The sequence below is a fragment of the Mytilus edulis genome, chromosome 3, assembly GCF_963676685.1.
Source record: "Mytilus edulis chromosome 3, xbMytEdul2.2, whole genome shotgun sequence".
Lineage (NCBI taxonomy): Eukaryota > Metazoa > Mollusca > Bivalvia > Mytilida > Mytilidae > Mytilus > Mytilus edulis.
This window is the reverse complement of record NC_092346.1, coordinates 87,172,098-87,194,902: the sequence shown is the minus strand read 5'-3', so window position 1 is coordinate 87,194,902 and position 22,805 is coordinate 87,172,098. Positions and strand designations below refer to the sequence as shown.

The window sequence follows — 22,805 nt, the reverse complement described above, 5'->3', positions numbered from 1 at the left end:
AATCGCTAAGGATATTTGTCATGAAGAAACATACACACAAAAACGAAAATTTCCGCTGAAAATGTATTTAGTTCTATAAATCTGCAAAGAACATTCGTATGCTTAAATAAAGACAAAAAGCCCTAAGTAATATAACCAATGTATAGAAATATAAAATTGTTTAGTAAATCAAAATCAAATCTACAAATGTATTTAAAAGCATTTGTGTACTATGATTACTGATCTTATTATTTAAGTCTTAATTGTAAAGTAGTGTTAAAATGTATTAAATTATCTTTGAAGTTTAACAAACTGATTTTGATTAGAATTGAATAACAAAAAAAGATTACATCAGAGACATGTCAAATGGTGTTGTCATTGTGTATGTCTGAGGTTCTACATAGGGATACTTATAAACAGTCCATATTAATATATTTATTCGGGTTTCAAGTTTGTTTATTGCTTAAAAAAAGTAAAAAACAAATATCGATAAATATTGTGTTAAGATAATTATATTGACAAACAATTGCATGGATTTAAGAATCTTTATTTCTATAACAGTGTGGCAAGCCTTTGCAGGGGGTAAGATTAATAGATTTAGTGGAATTGTTTTACTAGATATTTTTGAGAATTATACAACCAAACAACCGAGTGTTTCATTTGATGCTGATAACACATTTACTTACCTACAAAAGTGGCACACTTTGATGCTAAATAATGTAAATATTGGTCTTTTAATGACAAAGGCCTTCATGCCAACACATAACACAATTAAAAAGGGACAGGTAAAAGGAGATACTTATAGAAATAAATGGCGTACTTTCCAACGACTATATTATTTTATTTCTTACTTGTTATAATAAACTTAATAGTTAGCTAATGAAGTAGAAACTTTTGTTTTCTTAAGCACGGAATGTTCACTCCTAAATTTTAAAGATATTGCATTGTTTTGATTGTTATAGTCTCTTCATTTTGTTTCATTTAAGTCATGGTGGTTTCTTCGATTTCATTATTCTGTTATTTCCCTTGGTATTTTCGTTTCATTTTAGAATATAAAAAGGTTGTCAAAAATATATCTGTAAAGTAATGTAAATTAATAAAGGAAGATGTGGTATGAGTGCCAATGAGACAATTATCCTACCAAATAACAATTGATAAAAGTAAACCAGTATAGGTCAAGGTACGGTCTTCAACACGGAGTCTTGGCTCACACCGAACAACAAGCTATAAAGGGCCCAAAAAATTAGTAATTTCAAACCATTCTAACGGGAAAAACAACGGTCTAATCTATATAAAAACGAGAAAAGAGAAACACCTATGAACTACATCAACAAACGACAACTACTGAGATTCCTGACTTAGTACAGGTGCAAACATATGCAGCGGGATTAAACGTTTTAATGGTACCAGACCTTCTCCCTTTTCTGAAACAATAGTATAACATCACAACATAGAAAAACACACTATAAAATATCAATTGGAAGGGCAAATTAAGATCTACGATACCTGAATGCAAATTCATAGTTAATAGAATGTATAAGGGATAAGTAAATTAGGTCAAAAGTAAATAAACAGGTTTAAACAAAGTTAAAGTAAGATACCACTGTGAAATATTAATCATTATTATACTTCACGTGAAAATGCCATATTTTGATTGGCTAATACGAGGGTGTTACTTTACTCTATCACATGGCTGAGCGGGTGACAATTTATATGAATGTTACCCTCTCGTCCAGACCAATCAAAAATCGATAATTTAAAGGACAATGAATTGACGTTACTTCAAGTAATAAAAACAAAGCTAAAGTTCTACGTTTAAGCTCAGATTTTATTTTTTGACTGTCAAAATAAAAAAATAAAAAAACCTTTTGTTGTTTTTTCTAATAACCGTAACGTTGTGGCGTTATAGAAAATACTTTTAGAATAAAATTAATCTGTAAAAGACAATATGAAAAGACATTCAGTATAATAAATGAAATAAAACATAGCTGAGAGTGTGATAGAGCAGATTGGTACCATAGAAAAAGCATTGTCAACCTTGGCTTCGCCGCGGTTATCATTTTTTTCTCGGGATACCAATCTGCTCTATCACCCTCTCAGCTATGTGTTATTTATATAGATTAATGTAAATTGTATTGATTAATCAATTGGAAACGGGTGTTATTATGTTTTGCCCAAATCGAATTAACACATTCTTACATTGTAATGCATAAAATGTTTTCACTTTGGATGCATACAGCTAGTGCTGTTATTTTCACTTTGGTATTATTAATAATAAATTACTCTCGAAATGTTTCATTTTAAAGAGTTTATCATTTTTGACAACTTAAAAAAAATTGTAGATGTTCATTGTGACAGCTTAAAAAAACAGATATTTGATTCAATATTTGCCGGTTATGACAGTGGACTTAGACCAGTATGTGACGGAGCACCACAAGTAAATCTAAAAATAGGAGTAGCAGTTCGACAAATGATAGATCTGGTAGGTCATATGTTATCATATATAAGATAATATGAAGTTATATCGTTGCAATCTTCAGTCACGTAGCTATGTTTACGTCAAATCGCCAGGGCTTAAACATGAATTTTGTAGAAAGAAAATAATTCAAATAAACAATTGGTTAAAATCACATTGAACCTTGATATTCTTTCTCCAATGACATGAAGAAACACGTGAAGAAATTATCTTTTTCATCAAACGGTAAAGTATCATAAATTTGTTCATTTTCTGTCTACTCAAGTTGATGCAAAACCTAAAACAATGTCTCTGCTGTACTAAAAATGAATTGGTACTTCAAAGATATTGTTAAATTTCTGCTATCAACTGGAGGAGATCAGGTTCATTGTATTTGTATTTGAACAACAAAGAATTAAAAGTAACACTTTATTATACACCATCAATTAATAAAACACCATTTAAACGAAGACTTACTTTATATAAAGTTGAGAATAAGGGTCATTTACACCATATCTCCATTTAAACGTATTTTATAGTAACTAGTTTAGACAATTTTTTGTAAACCCAATGAAGAAATTAAAAAAAAAGACAAACAAATTAGTCTGCACAAATGGTTGCTTTTGATGATTTTAAATGACACAAATAGAATGTCTCTCGCTTTAACACGTGAGCCTCCAAGGTGAGGGACATTGCCGAGGTTTAAATGTACTCTTGAAATTATCTGGTTATGCCACTGTTGTGCTTAATGATTTGTCTTAGGATTATATGCAGAAACTATAATTTGATTTTAGAAATATTTCCAATTATAATATGACGTTCTTCTTTAGCTTTCGATACACAGCCATGTTCTTATTCAGATAGAACATGGGCTGCACGTGATTGACGTCACAATTGAAATTGCAACGTCAAATGAATTTTGAACAACGTAAAGTAAGTTTTTTTTATTGATAAACTGTTGATTTTCTATAACTTTTTGTTCATCAAACCAAAATGGCGACATTTAGAGCGTGTACTATTGGTTCGCTTCGAAATACAAAAGTTCAAAATATTCCTATTAGAATCGAAATAATTCTGTCATGCCATGCTCTATGCTCATTTTAACATGGGTAGGCATTATATTTGTAAACATTCAATACCTCGCTAACGTTCAGTTTTAAGATATTGATAAATATAATGCCTTCCCATGTTGAAATGAGCATAGAGCATGACATGAAAAAATCATTTCTTAAATGAATATCAATTTTACCTTCTAACTAGTTCTATAGCATGTTAATGTTTTTATTTCAGGACGAACCAAATCAGAGAATGAAGATAAACTTGTGGATCCGCTTGGTATGTTTAACTTAAAATATGTTTAAGATTACATAATAAATAAATAATAAATATTGCAGCAGTAATTTAGGAAAATAAGAAAATGTTGACAAATAATGATTAGCGGTTGCATTATAACGATCTGTGTTAAATTTTACTAAAGTTCTAAAACAATTACTTTTCCCACAGCATAATAAAAATCATTATCTTTAATGTATACTTTGCATAGCTGGCGATAGTTAAACACTAAAGTTTGTCGTTCTGTGTCTTTGTCTTTGCCTTTCTTGTTTTTTTTTAGTTTTGTCTTATAACTGATATCATGTGTTTTTCGTGGATTAAAAATTCGGATCTACACTCAAAACTTGTTTTGATATAACGAGATACATTGAAACTGGATAATCATTAAATGTTTAAGAAATTAAATATTAGACTATACAAACCATGTTTCTAATTTGCAAGCAATAAAGATAAGAGTAATTAAAGATTGATAATAAAGCTATACTCACCAATATTATATTGGTGATATTTAATCAGACTTTCTCCGTCTAAAAAGTGTTTTGAATAAACCAAAATACACAGAAGGAGCATAAAGAGTTATCCACGACCGTACTGTTGTCATACCACTATTCTGAAATCTAATAGTTGTCCAATTTAATTAACGTTCTGGTCCGAGTACACAGTTATCGTCCTTTGATTTTCGTTGTCCACGAATATAGTCTTTAGTGTGGACAGTGTGTTACTTGCCAATTTGTGTTATACTCCTTCCAAATTTATTTCTCCATGTTTTATGCCTCATATAGCACGTTGGGGGGTGAAATGACACTGTAAAAAAATTTGGGTCATAAATATTAATGTAAAGTAGTGATTAGGTCCAGCTGAAAAAGGTCAAAATTAGCACTTCGGAAGCTATCAAAAGATTTCAAGACCCCCTTAACATAAAATTGTCCGTATTTTGAGTTAGAGCTGATGAAGTTTTCTATAACTTTGATATAATTTGTCCCAAAAGTAGTACAACACACTGTAAAAATATTATTGAGAAAGCGCAGGTGGGATTTTTTTTATTTTCATTTATTGTCTAAAAGAAATGCACTACGACATAACTGTGTACTCGGACCTTCTGTCTCAGAAGGCATATTGTACATTGAATAACGGACATTGGACATTCAATACTTGACATAATCAAAAATGTGGTCCCTACACATCCCCCCATTTTTTCATCGGAAATACATCAGATTTGAGCTATTTTGAAATGAAATATCAAACCACAACGTGTAAATAGTTATCAAAGGTACCAGGCTTATAATTTGATACGCCAGACGCGCGTTTAATCAACATTTGATATTGATATGAATATGTATAATATTCATATCTCGTTTTAGAAATGGAACGATTGTTCGTTGCAATGGAGTCCAAGTGATTTTAATGATACCGAATATATTGTGGTGCCAATATCAAGGATTTGGACACCGGATTTGACCCTTTATGACAGGTATGACACATGCTTATTGTAAGCTGATATCTTTGATAAGTATTTAATCAATATATTTTTGTTATTTTTTAGCCATTTTACATTTCACTTTTATTATTACCATTCCTGCCTGTATACGTTATAAACAGGGCTAAGTTTAGAGGGTTAGAAATGCACCTCTGTGGTATCAAATAGAAATTGGTCCAAATTTCTTTTTGAGTGCAATACATAGTCTTCTTGCTTAGATTTTACACAAGAGTTTTTCTTTGATGCAATTTTTTTGTTTAAAACATAAATTGTTTATAAACTGATTCAAGTAAACGTTATGATTTTTTTAACTTGGCTATGTTACGGTTTTGTAAAAATGTCGACCTGTCACTTAAGTTGGCGCTATAGTTTAAGTTTTGTGGAATTTACAGGTTACTTTTGTTGTTTTTTCTAATAACCGTAACGTTGTTATTTACGTGGCGTCGTAGAAAATACTTTTAGAATAAAATTAATCTGTAAAAGACAATATGAAAAGACATCCAGTAAAATAAATTAAATAAAACATAGCTGAGTGTGTGATAGAGCAGATTGGTACCCTAGAAAAAGCATTGTCAACCTTGGCTTCGCCGTGGTTATCAATTTTTTCTCGGGATACCAATCTGCTCTACCACCCTCTCAGCTATGTGTTATTTATATAAATTAATGTAAGTTGTATGGATTAATCAATTGGAAAAAGGATGTTATTCTGTTTTGCTCAAATCGAATCGAATAAATTTGATAACATATTTTTCGATTTTATCTTTCCTTGAAGTTTGTTGTTTTGTTTGTTATTTTACTTTTTACGATGTACAGCTGTTTCTGTGTTGGATATTGAAGCCTAGATTAGATATATGTTATTTTTTATAAATTATTTACAACAATTAATGTTTTCGAATTTTTAGATATAATGTATTGAGTTTTGTGATAAATCAAAATAAATAGTAGCGTGTCAAGTACGTTATTACTCTCAACTTCTGTAAACAAAATATGACTGGAAAATAACTAAACAGGGAATAACCCCCAAAATAGTATCGCCATAAGCTAAAGAGTATGAGGAGTTCTTGCAGTAACTGAATGTTAGTTCAAAGTCCAATTATAAAAAAGCAATTGTTTACAGGGATTAATTTATCAACCAGTATTCCAGTACACATCAAAAATTTAAAGATTGACAATGTTCATTGAACGACATGATGTCTTACCATACATGTTTTATAACGTAATAAAATACATTTTAATAATGTTTAATTTATCAATAACACACTCAATGTAAGCCCTGTTTCACAATCCGTGACACCTGAGTTCACTCCGGTTTGGTTTTGGTTCGTTTTGCTGATCTTTTATTTCTATGAAGTATTTGTTTTCATTGATTTCGTCCTTTTTATTTGTTGAGCTGTGCTTTATTGTTTTTGGAATTTCATACACAGTTATGGTTACTTGAAATAAGTAAAACCTAAGATCATTTTTATATACTAAGATTTCTGTCAACGTTTAGTTCAATTCAGATTTGTTTTGAATGTTTCTGTACGAAGCGTTTATGCTTTATGACATAACTGGCTTTGATTAACCTCTCTTTTACTCATAAACTAATGTGTTTATTAAAGTTGCAATTATTTGCATCATTTTGGAAAAGGTTAACATGTCATAAAAGTTCTGAATGTTTTAAATTAATATTTTATGGAAAGATTTTTTTTTCAAGATTTTGAAATATGTTTTTGTAAATACTGCTCTAAAACAGAACGGTTTCTATGTTGAATATTACAGTTTCTATTAGGTTATTGTCCTCTTCTTTTAATTTGTAATCTCAAAACCTTCTTTTCCTTTTAGATAATGAGTAAAATTTTCAAATGTCAAAAGAAAATGAATCATGGACTTTTATAAAGTTCATACTGCAAGTTAAATCACTATGCTACTGACTATCTATATTAATAACAAAATGTACGCCAGATGCATGTTTTGTTTCGGTGTTGTGTCGTAGTTCTCTTATATTTGAAACGTTTTCCTCGGTTTTAGTTTGTAACCCGGATTTTTTTTCTCTATCGATTTATAAATTTTGAACAGCGGTTTACTACTGTTGCCTTTATTTGTCTACAAAAGACTCGTCAATGACTCTCATATCACACAGGTTAAAAAGACCAAATAATTGACGAAGTTAAAAAGCATTGTGGACTCAAAACTCCGAAAGGTTTTGCAAAAAACAGCTAAGATAATATATTTCAAGGATTAAAAATTTTTTTTTGAAAAGTTTCAAAGTTTCAACAGAATGTTTGAACCTTTTTTTTACTTCCATTTACAAACAGAAGTAAGAAAGCCAAAACATATATTCATATCAGAACAAAGAAAACGAATGTTTCAATACAATGAAATAGCTTCACTTTGATGTGTTCTATTGGGATAATTTTGTTTTACTGTTGGGTTCAAACAAACGCTTATCTCTTTGGATCGTTTGATTCTTCACAAAAATAGTTAATTCAAACAACAAGCGTCTGCAAAGTTGCAGGTAACACAATAAACTTTAGAATCGTTTTAATGAACAATAAATCCCAATAATAAAAGTTTATATTGCGAAAGAGATTTCGGATAAAAGTGTACCACGGATGACTGATATTGGCTTATGAAGGATGATATTCCAATTTTAACAACAATTTAGCATTTTGGAAGATTCCAGCTAAGTGAAGCAGCCCCCTCTCTAATTGTACACGACAGGCGTTTCAATATGTCAGACTTTGCCTGCATACGTCGTAGAACACTTGTAATAAATATGAAAATAGGGTAATGAATCAATTTCTATTTATAGTCTGACCACGGGGATGTATGGGATGGATAAATATAGAGCACTAGTTTACTCAGATGGTTCTATTCATTACAACTTCCCTACTATTATTGAAGTGATCTGTCCGATTGACGTAACGAGCTTTCCATTTGACACTCAAATTTGTTCTTTAAAATTTGGTTCATGGGTGTATCATGGACATCAACTAGATATACAACCAAGTCAGAATCCGATGGACTTGTCATCTATGAAATCGAATGTGGAATGGCACATCCCAAACATTGAAGTTGAAAAGAATGTGGTTACGTATGGATGCTGTCCAGAACCTTATCCAGATGTTACATTTGATATCCATATTGAACGTAAACCAGCATATTATGTAACGAATATTATAATACCATCCATCATGATAACATCTATTGGAGTTCTGTGTTTTTTACTACCTGTGGACTCCGGAGAAAAGGCCTCGTTAGTGATCATGATCACACTAGCCATGTCAGTATTTCAGTTACTTGTTGCAGATAAGCTTCCTCCATCAGCAGAAGCAACACCTTGGATAAGTGAGTATCTTAACTTTGAATCTAGTCATGTTAGTAAGCACATTCGCAGAGGTTTAGCGCTACAAAACCAATTTCAATCCGCCATTTTCTACATTTGAAAATGCCTGTACCAATTCAGGAATACGACAGTGATTGTCCATTCGTTTTTGATGTGTTTTGTCATTTGATTTTGCCATGTGATTAGGGAATTTCCGATTTCATTTTCCTCGGAGTTCAGTATTTTTGTGATTTTACTTTTTCGTTCCATATAAAGAAGAAAATTATCTACGTACGAAGTTGTGTAAAGTGTTATATTTTTTAACGTTTATATAAAAACCAAAACAAAGTTTTTAAAATGTGCCTACACCCTTAACATTTGTCCAGTTTTGTTCATTTAGTATGGGGAGATTAATTGTGAAAGTGTATAGGGTACAAGTAATGCAATGTCCTTTCTGGGGACTATATTCGTAGACAATAAAAGGTATTCGGATGTCCAAAATACTGGTTCACATCTACTTTAGTGAGGGGTTATAACCAAACGCATTCATGCCTGCTTAGTTTTGTTTTTAATCATATCAGATTAAATCATAACTACATAAAGACATCTTTTTATTTATAAGTAATCCTTATTCATCTGGAAGAAAATCTCAAATGGAATTATTTTGTGCACTTCCGTTACAAAACCATGGATTTCTAATTTCGCTAAAACTTTATATACTTTAATTAAATGACATAAAACATAGCATTCAACATTGTCTGTCACACATTTAGGATTGTTATATTTTTGAATTTATTCATATTATTGGTCTTTGTCAAGATCTTATCTTGCACCTTAATAGTAACGTCAACTGTATAAAAATCCATTTCCAATAACTTTACATGATATTTCAGTGTTCTTTTTCAACTTTATTCTTGGCATGTCAGCTATAACGACTACCATACAGGTAGCTGTCATCAATATATATTACCGCGGAGAAAAACAGGTACCAGAATGGATTAAAAAGGGAATCATAGTACCACTGTGCCTAATGATGTTTGTTGAACTTCCTGGAAATCCGTCATCAACTTGTTGTAATGAGGTATTTTTTGTTGAACTCTTTACAGCAGTTAGGCCTATTAGTTGAATTTAAATTGAAATGTTATTCTAATAACACCTGTATTCATAACCACTTTATTGCATTGTATATTAAATTTTCGAAACAGTTTTCTCAGAAAGAAAAAATCAGACAGGAGATGCAAAACAGTAACATGTAAAGAGCAAATGATTGTCACTTTGGAAGGTATAAACTTCACTTTTCTTGCAACTGCACAAAATATTATATTTCTGGACGAGGTTCCTGTTAGAAAAAAACATCAGTGATAAATCATCGATGTTTAGTATAAAGTGCACTACCATCCATGCATTTGCACTATTGAAATTTGAAAGATGTGAAGCTAATTTCATGCTTGCGCAACTTTCTATGGTTGTTTATAGTTCTCTTTAACACCAGTTGGCAAATATTTCTGCATATTAATAACAACCTGTGACAAAATGTTCACTTGATTCTTTATATGTTATGAAGTGTATAAAATGTTTGAGTGTATACTGATTAAAGACCGACTTCCTTTTTTCTATCTTAATTTGAATAAAGAAATACTAATAAAAGTTAATAGATGTATGAACTAGTTTGATCGTAATCATAAAGGTGGAAAGCACCGTCGAAAAATTGAGATGAAATAGATGGGCAAAAAAAACTTTGAAAATAATAAGGAAAATGTACGAACAAAACATAAAAACTGCACTTTACCCTTATATTTCATCGGTTTGTGCTTTACTCGTCACATTGCCGAGATGAAATGCTTCAATTCACTATTGTTGTCGTAACCTATATGAAAGTATCACATTGACGTTCTATCAATTTATGTCAATTGATAAACCTGAAATGGTGGCCGAATATGAATGTTTGGACAGTATTTGTGGACAAAGAAAAGAAAAGAGCATAACATTTTTATCGAATATAGAATTTATAAAATGAATTTATTACTACACTGTTTTTAACATTTTACATATATAACTTTATCTGCACAATATATAAGTATTGATTTCATCGAATTTTGGAATATTTTTCAACTTTCAGGAGAACGTTTGGGATTTAGTCAAGGACGTCAAAGAAAGTACAAATACGGAACTCTGGAAGTGTTTATCTGTAGTTATTGACAGACTTGGAATATTGATATTTTCTATCACTTTAATTTCTGGATGCTTTATTGTATATTCTGTCAAATAATTGGTGTTATACCTGTCGAGGCATCTGGGGTGGTGTTCTCGAAGCTATCTTAGGACTAGGACGTGTCCTAAGTCCATCTTATGACAGGTATTTATCCTAAGTCGTGTTTTCGAAGCTCTCTTAATTTACGATATATCACAGTTTTCGTCCTAACTTTAGGATACCTAATTAGGTATCTTAGGATCATCCTATCTTCGTCCTAACATATCAAAGTTTGGATTTCGCTTTTTGTTCATTTTTTTACCTGAAGATTAACATGAAATGAAACGCACCATCGGTTTTGACTCGTATATAAAGAAATAAGGCATGATTTTAAACTTTGAACTTCGTTTTTACGATTACACTACCAATTCAATTCTCATTTCAAAACAAGTTGTTTTCCAGTTTAAATTACAATCCTTTTTTATTTAATTTTAGTATTACATTTGGAATTATGGATTTAATTCTTTAATTGTAATTTTAAAATTCGTAAACAATTTTATCAATAGACCACTTTCGAGTTCATCCGTCACCGGAAAAAACTCGTCAATTATACGCGCCTTTATCACCGTCATTTTTGCGTTTAGGGGCGTCGTCACTTCCTTCCAATGTTGAGCGAGTGGTTGGAAAACTATAATTCTATATTGTACGAATTATTCGGCAAATTGAATTCTCAAAATTGACAATCAACACTGCTGTCATTAGGGAATTGTCAGTAAGTACCTACAGAGCAACCGTTATTTCTAGGTTATCCTGCACAAAGACGATCACTAAGACGCTTGATGAACGTAAATAGTGCAGGGATACAGGCGAGCCCCTCTATCTGGTAAGTGACGTCATAAAGGCGTGCATAATTGACGAGTTTTTGCCGGTGACGGATGAACTCGAAAGTGGTCTATTGGTTTAGTCATTAATAAATGTTTTATCAAAAAACAAATTTGACGATTTCATCCTAAAATTGGTCTTATCTATGACTTAGGACGAATATTAGGATACTTTCGAGAACACCACCCCTGGTCTTTTTGCTTTATCAATTAATGTTATTTAAACATTGGTCATATAACGTTAACATAATTCATATTATAAAGAAGATGATAATGATCGATTCATAAAAGTAAATCTCTTTTGATTACAACGCAGTAGTCATTCAGAAAATACAAGTACTGTTTGTTTTTAGAAATACAAAGGACTAAAAATCTGATTGAGTATGAAAGAATGTTTCAACATTCGTCAATAATAAAAAGTCTTCAATAATAAAGGTATGTTTTAATGCTCTTACCTCGTGTGTCTTAATCATAAGTAAGCCCGTAAAACTTCTGATGTTAATTTGCCTAAAAAGTATTGATTATGAAAAATATGTCAAACTGTTTAATGTAAGAAAAACTTTATTCATGGCTTCTTCACACGAATAAAATTTAGAATAGAAACTTATTTCTTTGAATAAAATTAAGAATGGAAAAGGGGAATTTTTAAAAGAGACAACAACCATAATAAAGAGCAGAAAATAGCCAAAGGCCACCAACGGGACTTAAGCAAAGCGGAAACAAGAATGTGTCCCATGTACACGGATGCCCCACTCGCACTATCATTTTCTATGTTCAGCAGACCGTGAAATTGGGGTCAAAACTTTTATTTGGAATTAAAATTAGAAAGATCATATCATAGGGAACATGTGTACTAAGTTTCAAGTTGATTAGACTCCAACTTCTTCTAAAACTACCTTGACCAAAAACTTTAACCTGAAGCAAACGGACGCACAGACGGACGAACGGAGGCACAGACCAGAAAACATAATGCCCATCTACTATCGTAGGTGGGGCATAAAAATCCCCCACACGATGGCTTGCTTCAGTTGGTCCCTTAGCAAAAAAGTGTAAACAAAGTAGTAAAGCCTAGTGTCATTGATGATATTATGGAGATCATTACACTACTTTTTTCACTTTGTAGGTTATGCTTCAATCTTTCATTTCTTTCACTCTACATTTGAAAATGCCTGTACCAAGTCAGGAATATGACAGTTGTTGTCCATTCGTTTGATGTGTTTTGACATTTGATTTTGCAATTTGATTAGGGACTTTCCGATTAAATTTTCCTCGGAGTTCAGTATTTTTGTGATTTTACTTTTTATTCAATAGAAATAAGAAGTTATGGTATGAGTGCCAATGACACAACTCTCATACCAAGTCGCAATGAGTAAAGAGTAAACAATTATAGGTCAAAGTACTAGACAACAATCTGAACTATGTCGAATTGGTTATTAAAGGTACCAGGATTATAATTTAATACACTCGTTTCATCTACATAAAAGAGGGAAAAAAGATACCAGAGGGACAGTCAAACTCATAAATCGAAAATAAACTGACAACACCATGGCAAAATATGAAAAAGACAAACAGACAAACAATAGTACACACGACACAATTTAACACATAAAACTAAAGAATAAGTAACACAAACCCCATCAAAAACTGGGGGTGATCTCATGTGCATGTTGCTTATGTTAGAACAAATCCGGTAAATAGTCTAATTCGGTAGGTCACATTCGTGAAAGGGAAGTGGATTGTAGTTACGACGTAAGGAATATATCCGATGTCATCTGTGAAACGGTAATTACATAATGGTCAACCAACCGTCCGTAAATTTACGAAGGGATGATTTCAACTTCACAATTTGGAACTCTTGGTTTAATAGCTTCCTTGTGAGCAGCTACTCTCTATCAAGAAAATCATGATTGGTAATGCAAGCACGTGAATATCGTATCTATTCTGCAGGTACTGCTGGAATGTTGCTACTTAGAAATGGAAAGTTCACAATTGGAAAGCTAAAATCATCTCTTTTGTCGTAGAGTTTTGTTTTCAACTGACTCTCATTGACAATTTCTAGATGTAAGTCAAGATATAAGGCCGGCTTAACTGTATCTGTTGTATCCTTTATCTCTAGTTCGATTGGATAGATTCGTTCAACATAGTCACCAAAATTTGATTTATTTAGTGAGAGAACATACCTACATAGCGGAAAGTAAAGTTAAAATCCTTAATTTTTCAAAAAATTCAAAGTTTTGTAACGGAAATTTAAAAAAATTACCATATAATTAATATTCATGTCAACACCAAAGTGCTGACTACTGGGCTGGTGATACCCTCGGGGCCTTAACATCCACCAGCAGCGGCATCGACCCAGTGGTGTAAATAGTTATCAAATGTACCAGGATTATAATTTAATTCGCCAGGCGAGTCTATGTCAGCTGTTCTTTTGTTTGGTATTGTTCTATAGATTTGCATATTTGAATGGCTGATTTAACTTGATGGAGATCATAATATAAATAGTCGGACTGAGTGTTAGTGTAAGATCCATGGCGGATCAATTATTCTTCTGGATGGATAGCAAACAGCTTGAGGGATTACACGAACAAATCTAAAAGTAAACAATAGTACACAATGAAAGTTAAATGTACTTGTCGAGATAGAAAAGATTTAGGTGAAAACAAAAGATGTAAATATCAGTGGTCTTTAAAAAATCATCCCTATTAGCTTTGAAATAAATATGAAAGTATAAATAGATATATTAGCTCATATTGATAAAAATGTCAATCAAGCATAATTCTGTCTTGTGCATTTGCAGACCGCTTCTGGACAATAACCTTGATTGCAGTTGTTAGTACACCATTCATGAAATCCTTCTCGGTTTTCGTATATTCCGATTGCCTGACATGTCAATGTATATGTTGACGAATATGAAGCAGTAGTTGTTGTTAATGGCGTTATATTTCTAGTGGTGAAACTGGGTGTTGTTCTTTGATCTGAAACAACGAATACTTGTTTTATATTTCTCGATCATTTTACGGGAATTTAACACTAAACTTCTCTGTTATATGAGATTTGCAATTGATTATTCTAAATATAATAATAATGCAAATTTTAGCAGCATAAATGATTACCAGTAGAATGATAATGCCGAATATCTGATTTTGAAGTTCACTTCTGGATTTAAAATGTTAATAACATATATGTATATATTCATTCTGCAGATCTGTAAATATAATAATTCAAGCCCCTGTTTTTTTTTAATGCAAAATGAAAGCAAGAAACAATTGTATTTTTCTCTCAATAAACGTGTTTGCTTCCTTCACTTCGAATAAGTTTTCAAAAGCAGCATCCAATTCTGTATGATATACTTTAAAAGCGTCTTATAATATCTGATTTAAAATTACTTGTTGCAACTTTATATTGTAGCCTTTTTTATTTTTTTATTGAACTATTCAGAGAGAAACATCTCTTTTGTGACCTGTTTTGTTAATATTGGAAAGTAGAACAATCTGTTTTAACGGAAAGCTGAGTTTCTTTTATCTTGTGTTTTTTTTACAACAAAAAGTTCAAAACAATGATACTGGAATTATTTGGGTATGTCCTGTACAACTTATACGTACATTGTTTTGTTCCGGCTGTAGCCGTGTCTTGCGTCGGTTTAGGTCCTGCTGCAGTTGGTTTAATAATTCCTAAGAAATATACATACAATTTCAAGAATGCATTTATGCCCACTTATTCGATAAACAAAACTTGAAATGTTTTTGGTTTTTTTTGGTCAGATATCTTTTAAATTCGTCAACAGGTAATATACTTTGAGTCAATGGTACAGACGATATAAAAGATATCTCGATATTGTAATGATAAAAAAAAACACTTTTATCGCATACTTTTCGATATGTTTAATAAAGGCATACATAATAAAAAAAAAAAAAATTGACAGGAAAATTATCACAGCTTTCAACTGAACATCACTTTTATTTTGCAAAGTATACCTTGTATAAATAGGCATGTCAATCAAAGATAATGTTGCCGATTAATTGCATTAAAAAATGTAAACTGAAAAATTAATTGTCACATAGGGCCGTAAATAATTTGCTTGCCAATTTCAAATGCATATAGAAAACCATTTAGTAGGTAAATAACAACTATGATATGATCGACATCTAGCAATTGATTCTACTCAAAGGATGTTAGGGATCCTTCTTTTTGATATTGTTAGCTTTTTCGTGTAATGTAGCCATTTTGTGTCATAACTTGATCCATAATATTCGGACTTTTCAAATACTAATGACTTTTTTCTCTTCGATTTTAAAAAGGCAAATACAACAAAATAATTCAAATGTCATTTTTGTCAGTTTAAACAACTTACCGGACAATAGATCACAATGAAGTGCATTATTGATGGGCATAAATGAGTGTCTTGTATAATTATACATATATGAGTACCCTTGCTGGTCACAAACATACTTTGCAGTACCCAAAAAGCACGTCGTCCAGCTTGTTCCTATCCTATCAAATAAAGATGTTTACTGTAAGACTGTTATGTATTATAAGTTATCTGTGAATTTGTGAATTAAGTTTTAGACTTTTAACAACTTAATAAATACCAGATTCATGAAATTCTATAACTGGTTTGTATTTTCATTTATTCCTATCTGTAAATTATGTTCGAGTTTTGCTTCCTTTGTTTTTATTCATAAGATGATTCTTTAAGAATCTGAGAATCAAAGATATAAGTTTGTTTGGAGCGTCCGATTAGGTCGTTAAAACAATTTAAGCAATAATAAAAATAAACATTAAAACACAAGCTAAAATTTCAATGAAAAACTACATTATAAAACATTATTTTGGTACCTGCAAAATTCGACGGTGTGGTTAAAGACGCTTTTCTCTCCCATGATAAATGGTGTCATCTCTTCTATGTTGTTCATACAGTGTGCAGTAGTATTAACCACTGACAACCTCTGTATACATCCGTTGCCGTTCAGTAATGCTTAAAGAAAAATATTTTTTAATGCAGTAAAGTTCACAACAAATTAAGAAAATAACAGTATAAAGGATATAGATATAGTGTCTTTTACAACCAGTCTTTATGATAAATTGTAATTGATTGATGTGTACCAATTTCATGAATTGATTTCAATTATAAACGAATTTTTGCGATTTAAAATTTTCAATTTTAACATGAAACTTTTAAAATATTAAGCTTAATCTCCATCTTACTCATGAATGGAAAATGATAAACCTATATTTGTTGTGATTCTTGATCATTACCCAGCAATTTAATTCAGGAGTGACTTTTACAGTTAGATGTAAAACAATAATACAGAATAAACAAATAAACAAATAAATTATGTTTATGATGTTTTAATAAACATTTGATGTCAATACCAGTTCTATCTGTGTTACAGAGGTATCTTGAACCGCTCAAAACAACATCTCGCAGTAGACGGATATCTTTAGAACAATAATCCAACTTTGTTCCTATGCACAAATAAACACGTTCAAGACTCCTGTTGAAGATATAAAAGTATTTCGTTCATAAATTGTGTTATATTCTACAGGTTACAACCTGTAAAACGTATACACCAAAAGCTGTATTCCAACTTGTAAAAAATGTTCAAAGGAAATATATTGAACCGTTAATAAAATAAAAAGGGAAATAAAATTATTCTTGATTTGTTTATAAACTTACTTCAAAATCAAGTGCTCACAATACGTATTTCTGGAATAGCATAAATAAAGTATAAATACGAGAACATAACTTTAACGAGAAAATGCAACTTAACCAATAGCACATTAAAACATAGCAAAATTGTCCGGTGAAGTTGCTATATTTGATTGATTTGCGAAGCAGTGGTCACCATACAATCGAGCATACAACTCAAATATTTTCAGGTCAAATTATAGAAACACTGGCTGACTAAACAGAGTCTAAAAACGTTTACATTTACAACAAATAAAAATAAATCTTTTCCCGACTGTTAATGACTTCTTTACAGTAAATCTGTTGGATGTGAACTGATCAATAATTTAGCTTTCATTTACTTCGAGTAAGCGTCGGTATAGTGTTGTATCTTTTATCTTCACGTAAGTTTTATTTGTCCTTGCCGATATAATGATTAGAGCCATTTCTAACTGATGTTTACAGTTTTACTGGTATGCCATTGTTCATGGTTGGCAAGGATTGAATGTTTATTTTCATATTAAACCTCGTCCTGTTCTTTAATGAAATAGAAGTAACTTCAGGCTCTTGTCAAAAACAAGGAGACTAAAGAAGCAGGATCATTTAATTTTGCATTCAGATATATTTTTTTTCATTAACTATCCAAACTTGTATGATTCGGCTCCATCAACATAGTCTCCAGAACTAGAAATTAAAGAAACAACAGGCATGGCTTTCTCGGACTAATTTTAGACTTATACCTCGAATTTGACAAGAGTGGCCATCTTAATATCATGATCATCTATGACAAAGGAGACGATTTTAATTTTAGAAATTATACGTTAACCCCACCTTAGCAGCAATATAACAAAGTAACTTGCATATAAGATAACAAGTGTGCCTCCATCCCCCTCCACAGAATTATTAAGGACAAACTTTAATTGATCAACAATATCAACCCCCATGTTTTTGGATGAATTGTTCGAAAATAAAAACGAAAGGTTTTTAGTAATATGTAAATATACTCGCCAACAAAAGCTTTCAACCTCGGTTATATTTGTAAAACTCGCAGTAGCGAATCTCTGCAGTGTATCAGTTCCTACTGTTCTAGTACATTGGAGAGCACCCTCAAAATCACATTGTCCTGGTACCTGCGTTGTAGATTGTATCACAGGAGAACTGATTGTAGGTTGTGAAGTAAGTCCTGAAAAAATATATTTGAAGCATTTATTCGTCGAAGCATTCACAGACCGTTATAAGTATTTTGACTGATGAATCTATTGCCTTTTACTTGTTTTCCAATTTCACCTATATATATGAATCATGTCAAATTATTAGCGCTTTTCAAAGAAATGTGTCTTTATAAAAAGTTAGTGCAAAAAACATTTGCTACAATTTAGATCTTTAATGAAACATTATAGATCCTTATATGGATCCTCAATGCTCTTCAACTTTGCACTTGTTTGGCTTTATAAATATTTTGATATGAGCGTCACTGATGAGTCTTATGTAGACGAAACGCGCGTCTGGCGTACTGAATTATAATCCTGGTACCTTTGATAACTATAGAACTGCATAATTGTACAAACGTTCAGTTCCATAAATTCTCGGGAGTATACTTATATTGAAAATATGTGTGCAGAGTTTGGGCAAACACATTTGGAAATACATTGTAAATGCAATTAAAAACGTTTCGTCTGCAAAACTATTTTTTAATCTAAATTACAATGTCAAAGAAACGAAATAACAACATGACACATAAACATAAAAGTTGTGTTCCAAAACTTAACTACAAAGTGCGATTGAATTAATTTTCGAATACATGTATTTCCTTTTTCCCTAACTTCTTTGAAATATAACATATCTAAATGGGACAAACACTAAACGGTAAATATGAGAAATAGTGGGATATATCAAAAGTAAGATTCACAAAAACGTGGATTTAATAAACTCTCCGTTAGTTTTCGTTTAAATTGTTTTACATGTCATTTCGGGGCCTTTTATAGCTGGTAAAGGTTTTGCTCATTGTTGAAGGCCGTACAGTTACCTATATTTGTTAATTTCTGTGTCAGTCTGGTCTTTGGTGGAGAGTTGTCTCATTGACACTCATACCACATCTTCCTATATCTATTTTTAAAACTCTACAAGTTTTTACAGTGCTATTTGATCTTGATATGCTTTGTAAAACATGTCACTGAGGATATTTTTTGTGTTTGTACCTTTTGGTCAATTAACGAATGAACGGAAGTTAATCATATATCATATACTTTAAAATAAACTATATGTAATTGTAGTCATGCATTTTATTCATATAGATGAGTTCTTTACCCTTAATATAACATAATTGCCTGTATTGACAAATTACCTGTATTACAGTGAAGAGTGTCTGTTACTGATGCCAAAGATGCATTAATAAACGATTGCATGTATAGTAAAGCATCATGGTTGCATTCATTCTTTATAGGTTCAATCATACAGGTTTTCCATGTCATAAATAACCTTCATAATGAAAAGAAATCAGACATTTACTATTTCTATTTCAACAATAGTTTTCTATTTTTGCTACGTTCATTCAGTTATTCTTTAACGAACATTGGTCGCTATGACACTTTAAAATAAGTCTGTAGGAAAAGAATATACTTAGTATGCATGTGGTGTTCATATTAACTTATGAAATAAAAACTTGTTACCGGTTTTTTTTTACTCAGTACACTAATTACTCCACATTTTATCTAAATAATACCCATTAGTATTGATCGCTTACGTCAAAACAGTTTGAAGCTTGCAATCTATTACCAACATAAGGAACATTGATTTTACAGAGGTGTTCTGTGTAGATTTTGATTTTCTTTGCTCATGTTAACAACGATTTGTGGCTTAATTGACTTACTAGTCATTGACTGTAAAATATCAGACCATACATTGCCTTTTCGATGTATTCCTATAGTGGCTATCGATTGAACTTTCTTTCATTTCTCTTTTAAACTAATATATTTTAAAAACAAACTGTTTCATTTTGGATCGCCTTTTTTACTAGTAAATGAAGGGATGGAATTTGAAATATATCAAATACATATCAAAAGTTATTTTATAAATATGAAAACAGTTTTTGTAATCAAAATACAAAATATATCCGTAAATTTCCGATTAAATAAATTGTATTGCTTGTTTCTATCTAGATCTTTTCTGTATATAGATAACAACACGTACCCACATATTTCTTCCCTACTTTCACCCAAAGAAACACTCTGTACATTCGGGAAATCCTGGATTAGATTCAGTGTGCACTGTTGCAAATCAGATAGAATTGTTGGATACGTAAAACAGTGCCTGTTATGTGTGAATCCTATAAATTATATCAAAACAAATTGTGTTTTATTGGGATACATAAGGTTAAATTTTATGACAGAATCTTGAAATTATAATTATAAATATGGCATTTTATATTTTCAACATTTTAATTAGCAGGTTAGATCAGTCATATCAGTTTTTTCTAGTATTTATTATATTTTTTGGTTTATTACTAATTAAATATCAAAATCGATACCTTGCTTGCCTGCATTACAGATGTATCTTCCAGAATTGACGACAGTCGACAAAACAAGTTTAAAACCATCGCTGCAGTCTTGAAGTTTGGAATAAGTACAAAAATATATCTGATCCATTACCCTTTTATAAAAAAAAAACCCAACATAAGTACATGATTTTTTCGACTGTTTTGTTGAGGTGAAACTTTTTATTTTGATAAGATTAACTGTATCAATTCTACTGCACCAGCATTTCGACAATGAATATCTCTTCGGTGATGATCGAAGCCAAACTATTTTTTAATCCAAAACATAATACCAACGTTTAAGAGCTTGTAAAACCGATAAGGACCAAAAGTTAATCCAAATCAAGACAAGAAATCAGAGCTATGCATTAATTTTAAATAATTTACAAAATTTTATATCAGCTGATTTAAATAAATTACTTAACATTACACTATATTATCCGTAAGAGTTCCATTATGCATATAATTGCAAGTAATAAAACTTAAAGGTAATAGGATCAAGCTAATCACGTGTTGGGGTTCTCTGTTATAATTAATACTTTTTCTCTAAAGAAATCCGCGGTATTTCCATTCAGTAAAGCAACAAAGGATTTTTTGTACTTTATATTTTATTTCAAAAGTACTGTTTATATGGCTTCCATTTAGGATATGTATAAATTGGTCGTCTTATGAACTATTTATTTGTCATGGAATTGAAATGTGAAATAACTTAAAACTCGATAACAAGAGTGATACAGCTTACCCATAAATAAATCAAAATGAGTAATTTGAATAATGCATAATAAAAAAATAAATATAATAGTGTTTTCTTCTGGTTTTTTTTTGGTTTTTTTGTTTTGTTTTGTTTGTTTGTTTGTTTTCAATTAATTGACTGACATAGTAAGTATAACAAAAGAGTTATATTTTTCGTCTAACACATTCATACCTGCATGCATGATCAATATCTAAAGACGCAACAACCGACAGTCTTCCTTTCATTAAATCTTGAACCCACGATTCTCCCACACTTGTGATACACTCGTCTATTTTGGTGTTACAAACAGCTGGTTGCTGTGTTTGTTGGTCTGTTTGATGAAAATAAAAGATATATAACCATACTGGTGTAAAACCAACATTGCCAAATCTTTATGTTAAATATTTAGTATGAATAAAACATATATTTACATTTGTGTCAATAAATTTATATAAATGGACTGTAATTGTTTACTCCATAAGTAGTAAATTTGGCACTATTGTTTGGAAATTTTTGTTTTCAATGTTCTTCTTCTTCTTCGTATTTCAGTTGAATTTTATGTATTGTTTTCCTGTCATGTAATGTTTTCATTTTAATTTTATATTTAACATTGCCATATAAGCGGGAGGTTTGGCATCCCACAAAATCAGGTTCAACCCACCATTTTTGTTTTATCAAAATGTCCTGTACCATGTCAGGCAAATGGTCCTTGTTATATTATAGTTCGTTTATGTGTGTGTTACATTTTAATGTTGTGTTTCTTTTGTGTCGTAGTTCTCCTGTTATATTTGATATGTTTCCCTCAGTTTTAGTTTGTTACCCGGATTTATTTTTATCTCAATCGATTTATAAATTTCTAACAGCGGTATACTACTGTTGCCTTTATTTTAAACTGAATTGATTTACTAATAAGTGTAAACGATAGTTTTTACGCAGACGATCGAAATGTATAAATGTCTGGCATAACAAGTTATAAATCTAAAATCTTTGGTGAGTTTTACAATACTGATAAGTTGAAAAAGTGATAAGGATATGAGTCTTTACAACACAACATCCTTGATCCTCCACTAACACAAGTCTGAAATTCGATTATAACAGAAGCATTTTATAAAGATTCAAATAATGGACGTCCGGACATGAACACAGAAGTAACAAAACAAGTTGTGCAAACTTTGGTTACTTTTCGATTACTAATGCGCTCTAAAATAGAAGTTACTCTTTTGATGCTATATCGAGGTAGTTTCATTTAG

The 22,805-nt window shown here is 31.1% G+C and overlaps 2 protein-coding genes across 4 annotated transcripts in view; one reads left to right on the top strand and one right to left on the bottom strand.

The window, feature by feature from the left end:
- The first annotated feature begins 335 nt into the window (after positions 1–335).
- On the top strand, positions 336–10,968 carry LOC139517696 (neuronal acetylcholine receptor subunit alpha-10-like). Its single transcript, XM_071309000.1, has 7 exons — positions 336–561; positions 2,322–2,461; positions 3,725–3,769; positions 5,128–5,237; positions 8,038–8,573; positions 9,444–9,631; positions 10,670–10,968. The coding sequence occupies exons 1-7, from the start codon at positions 510–512 to the stop codon at positions 10,817–10,819; spliced, it is 1,221 nt and encodes a 406-aa protein (XP_071165101.1). The 5' UTR covers positions 336–509; the 3' UTR covers positions 10,820–10,968.
- Positions 10,969–12,784: 1,816 nt separating this feature from the next.
- LOC139517695 (uncharacterized) overlaps positions 12,785–22,805 on the bottom strand; it is a 69,463-nt gene continuing 59,442 nt past the window's right edge. For all 3 annotated transcript variants that reach the window (XM_071308994.1, XM_071308996.1, XM_071308995.1), the window contains 10 exons: positions 21,748–21,886; positions 20,817–20,938; positions 20,480–20,615; positions 19,635–19,768; positions 18,299–18,473; positions 16,996–17,117; positions 16,459–16,597; positions 15,974–16,113; positions 15,225–15,293; positions 12,785–14,597 (listed from right to left, as the gene is read on the bottom strand). In XM_071308994.1, the coding sequence (XP_071165095.1) occupies positions 14,389–14,597; positions 15,225–15,293; positions 15,974–16,113; positions 16,459–16,597; positions 16,996–17,117; positions 18,299–18,473; positions 19,635–19,768; positions 20,480–20,615; positions 20,817–20,938; positions 21,748–21,886 (1,385 nt within the window). In that variant the 3' untranslated portion in view covers positions 12,785–14,388. The remainder of the gene's footprint in view (positions 14,598–15,224; positions 15,294–15,973; positions 16,114–16,458; positions 16,598–16,995; positions 17,118–18,298; positions 18,474–19,634; positions 19,769–20,479; positions 20,616–20,816; positions 20,939–21,747; positions 21,887–22,805) is intronic.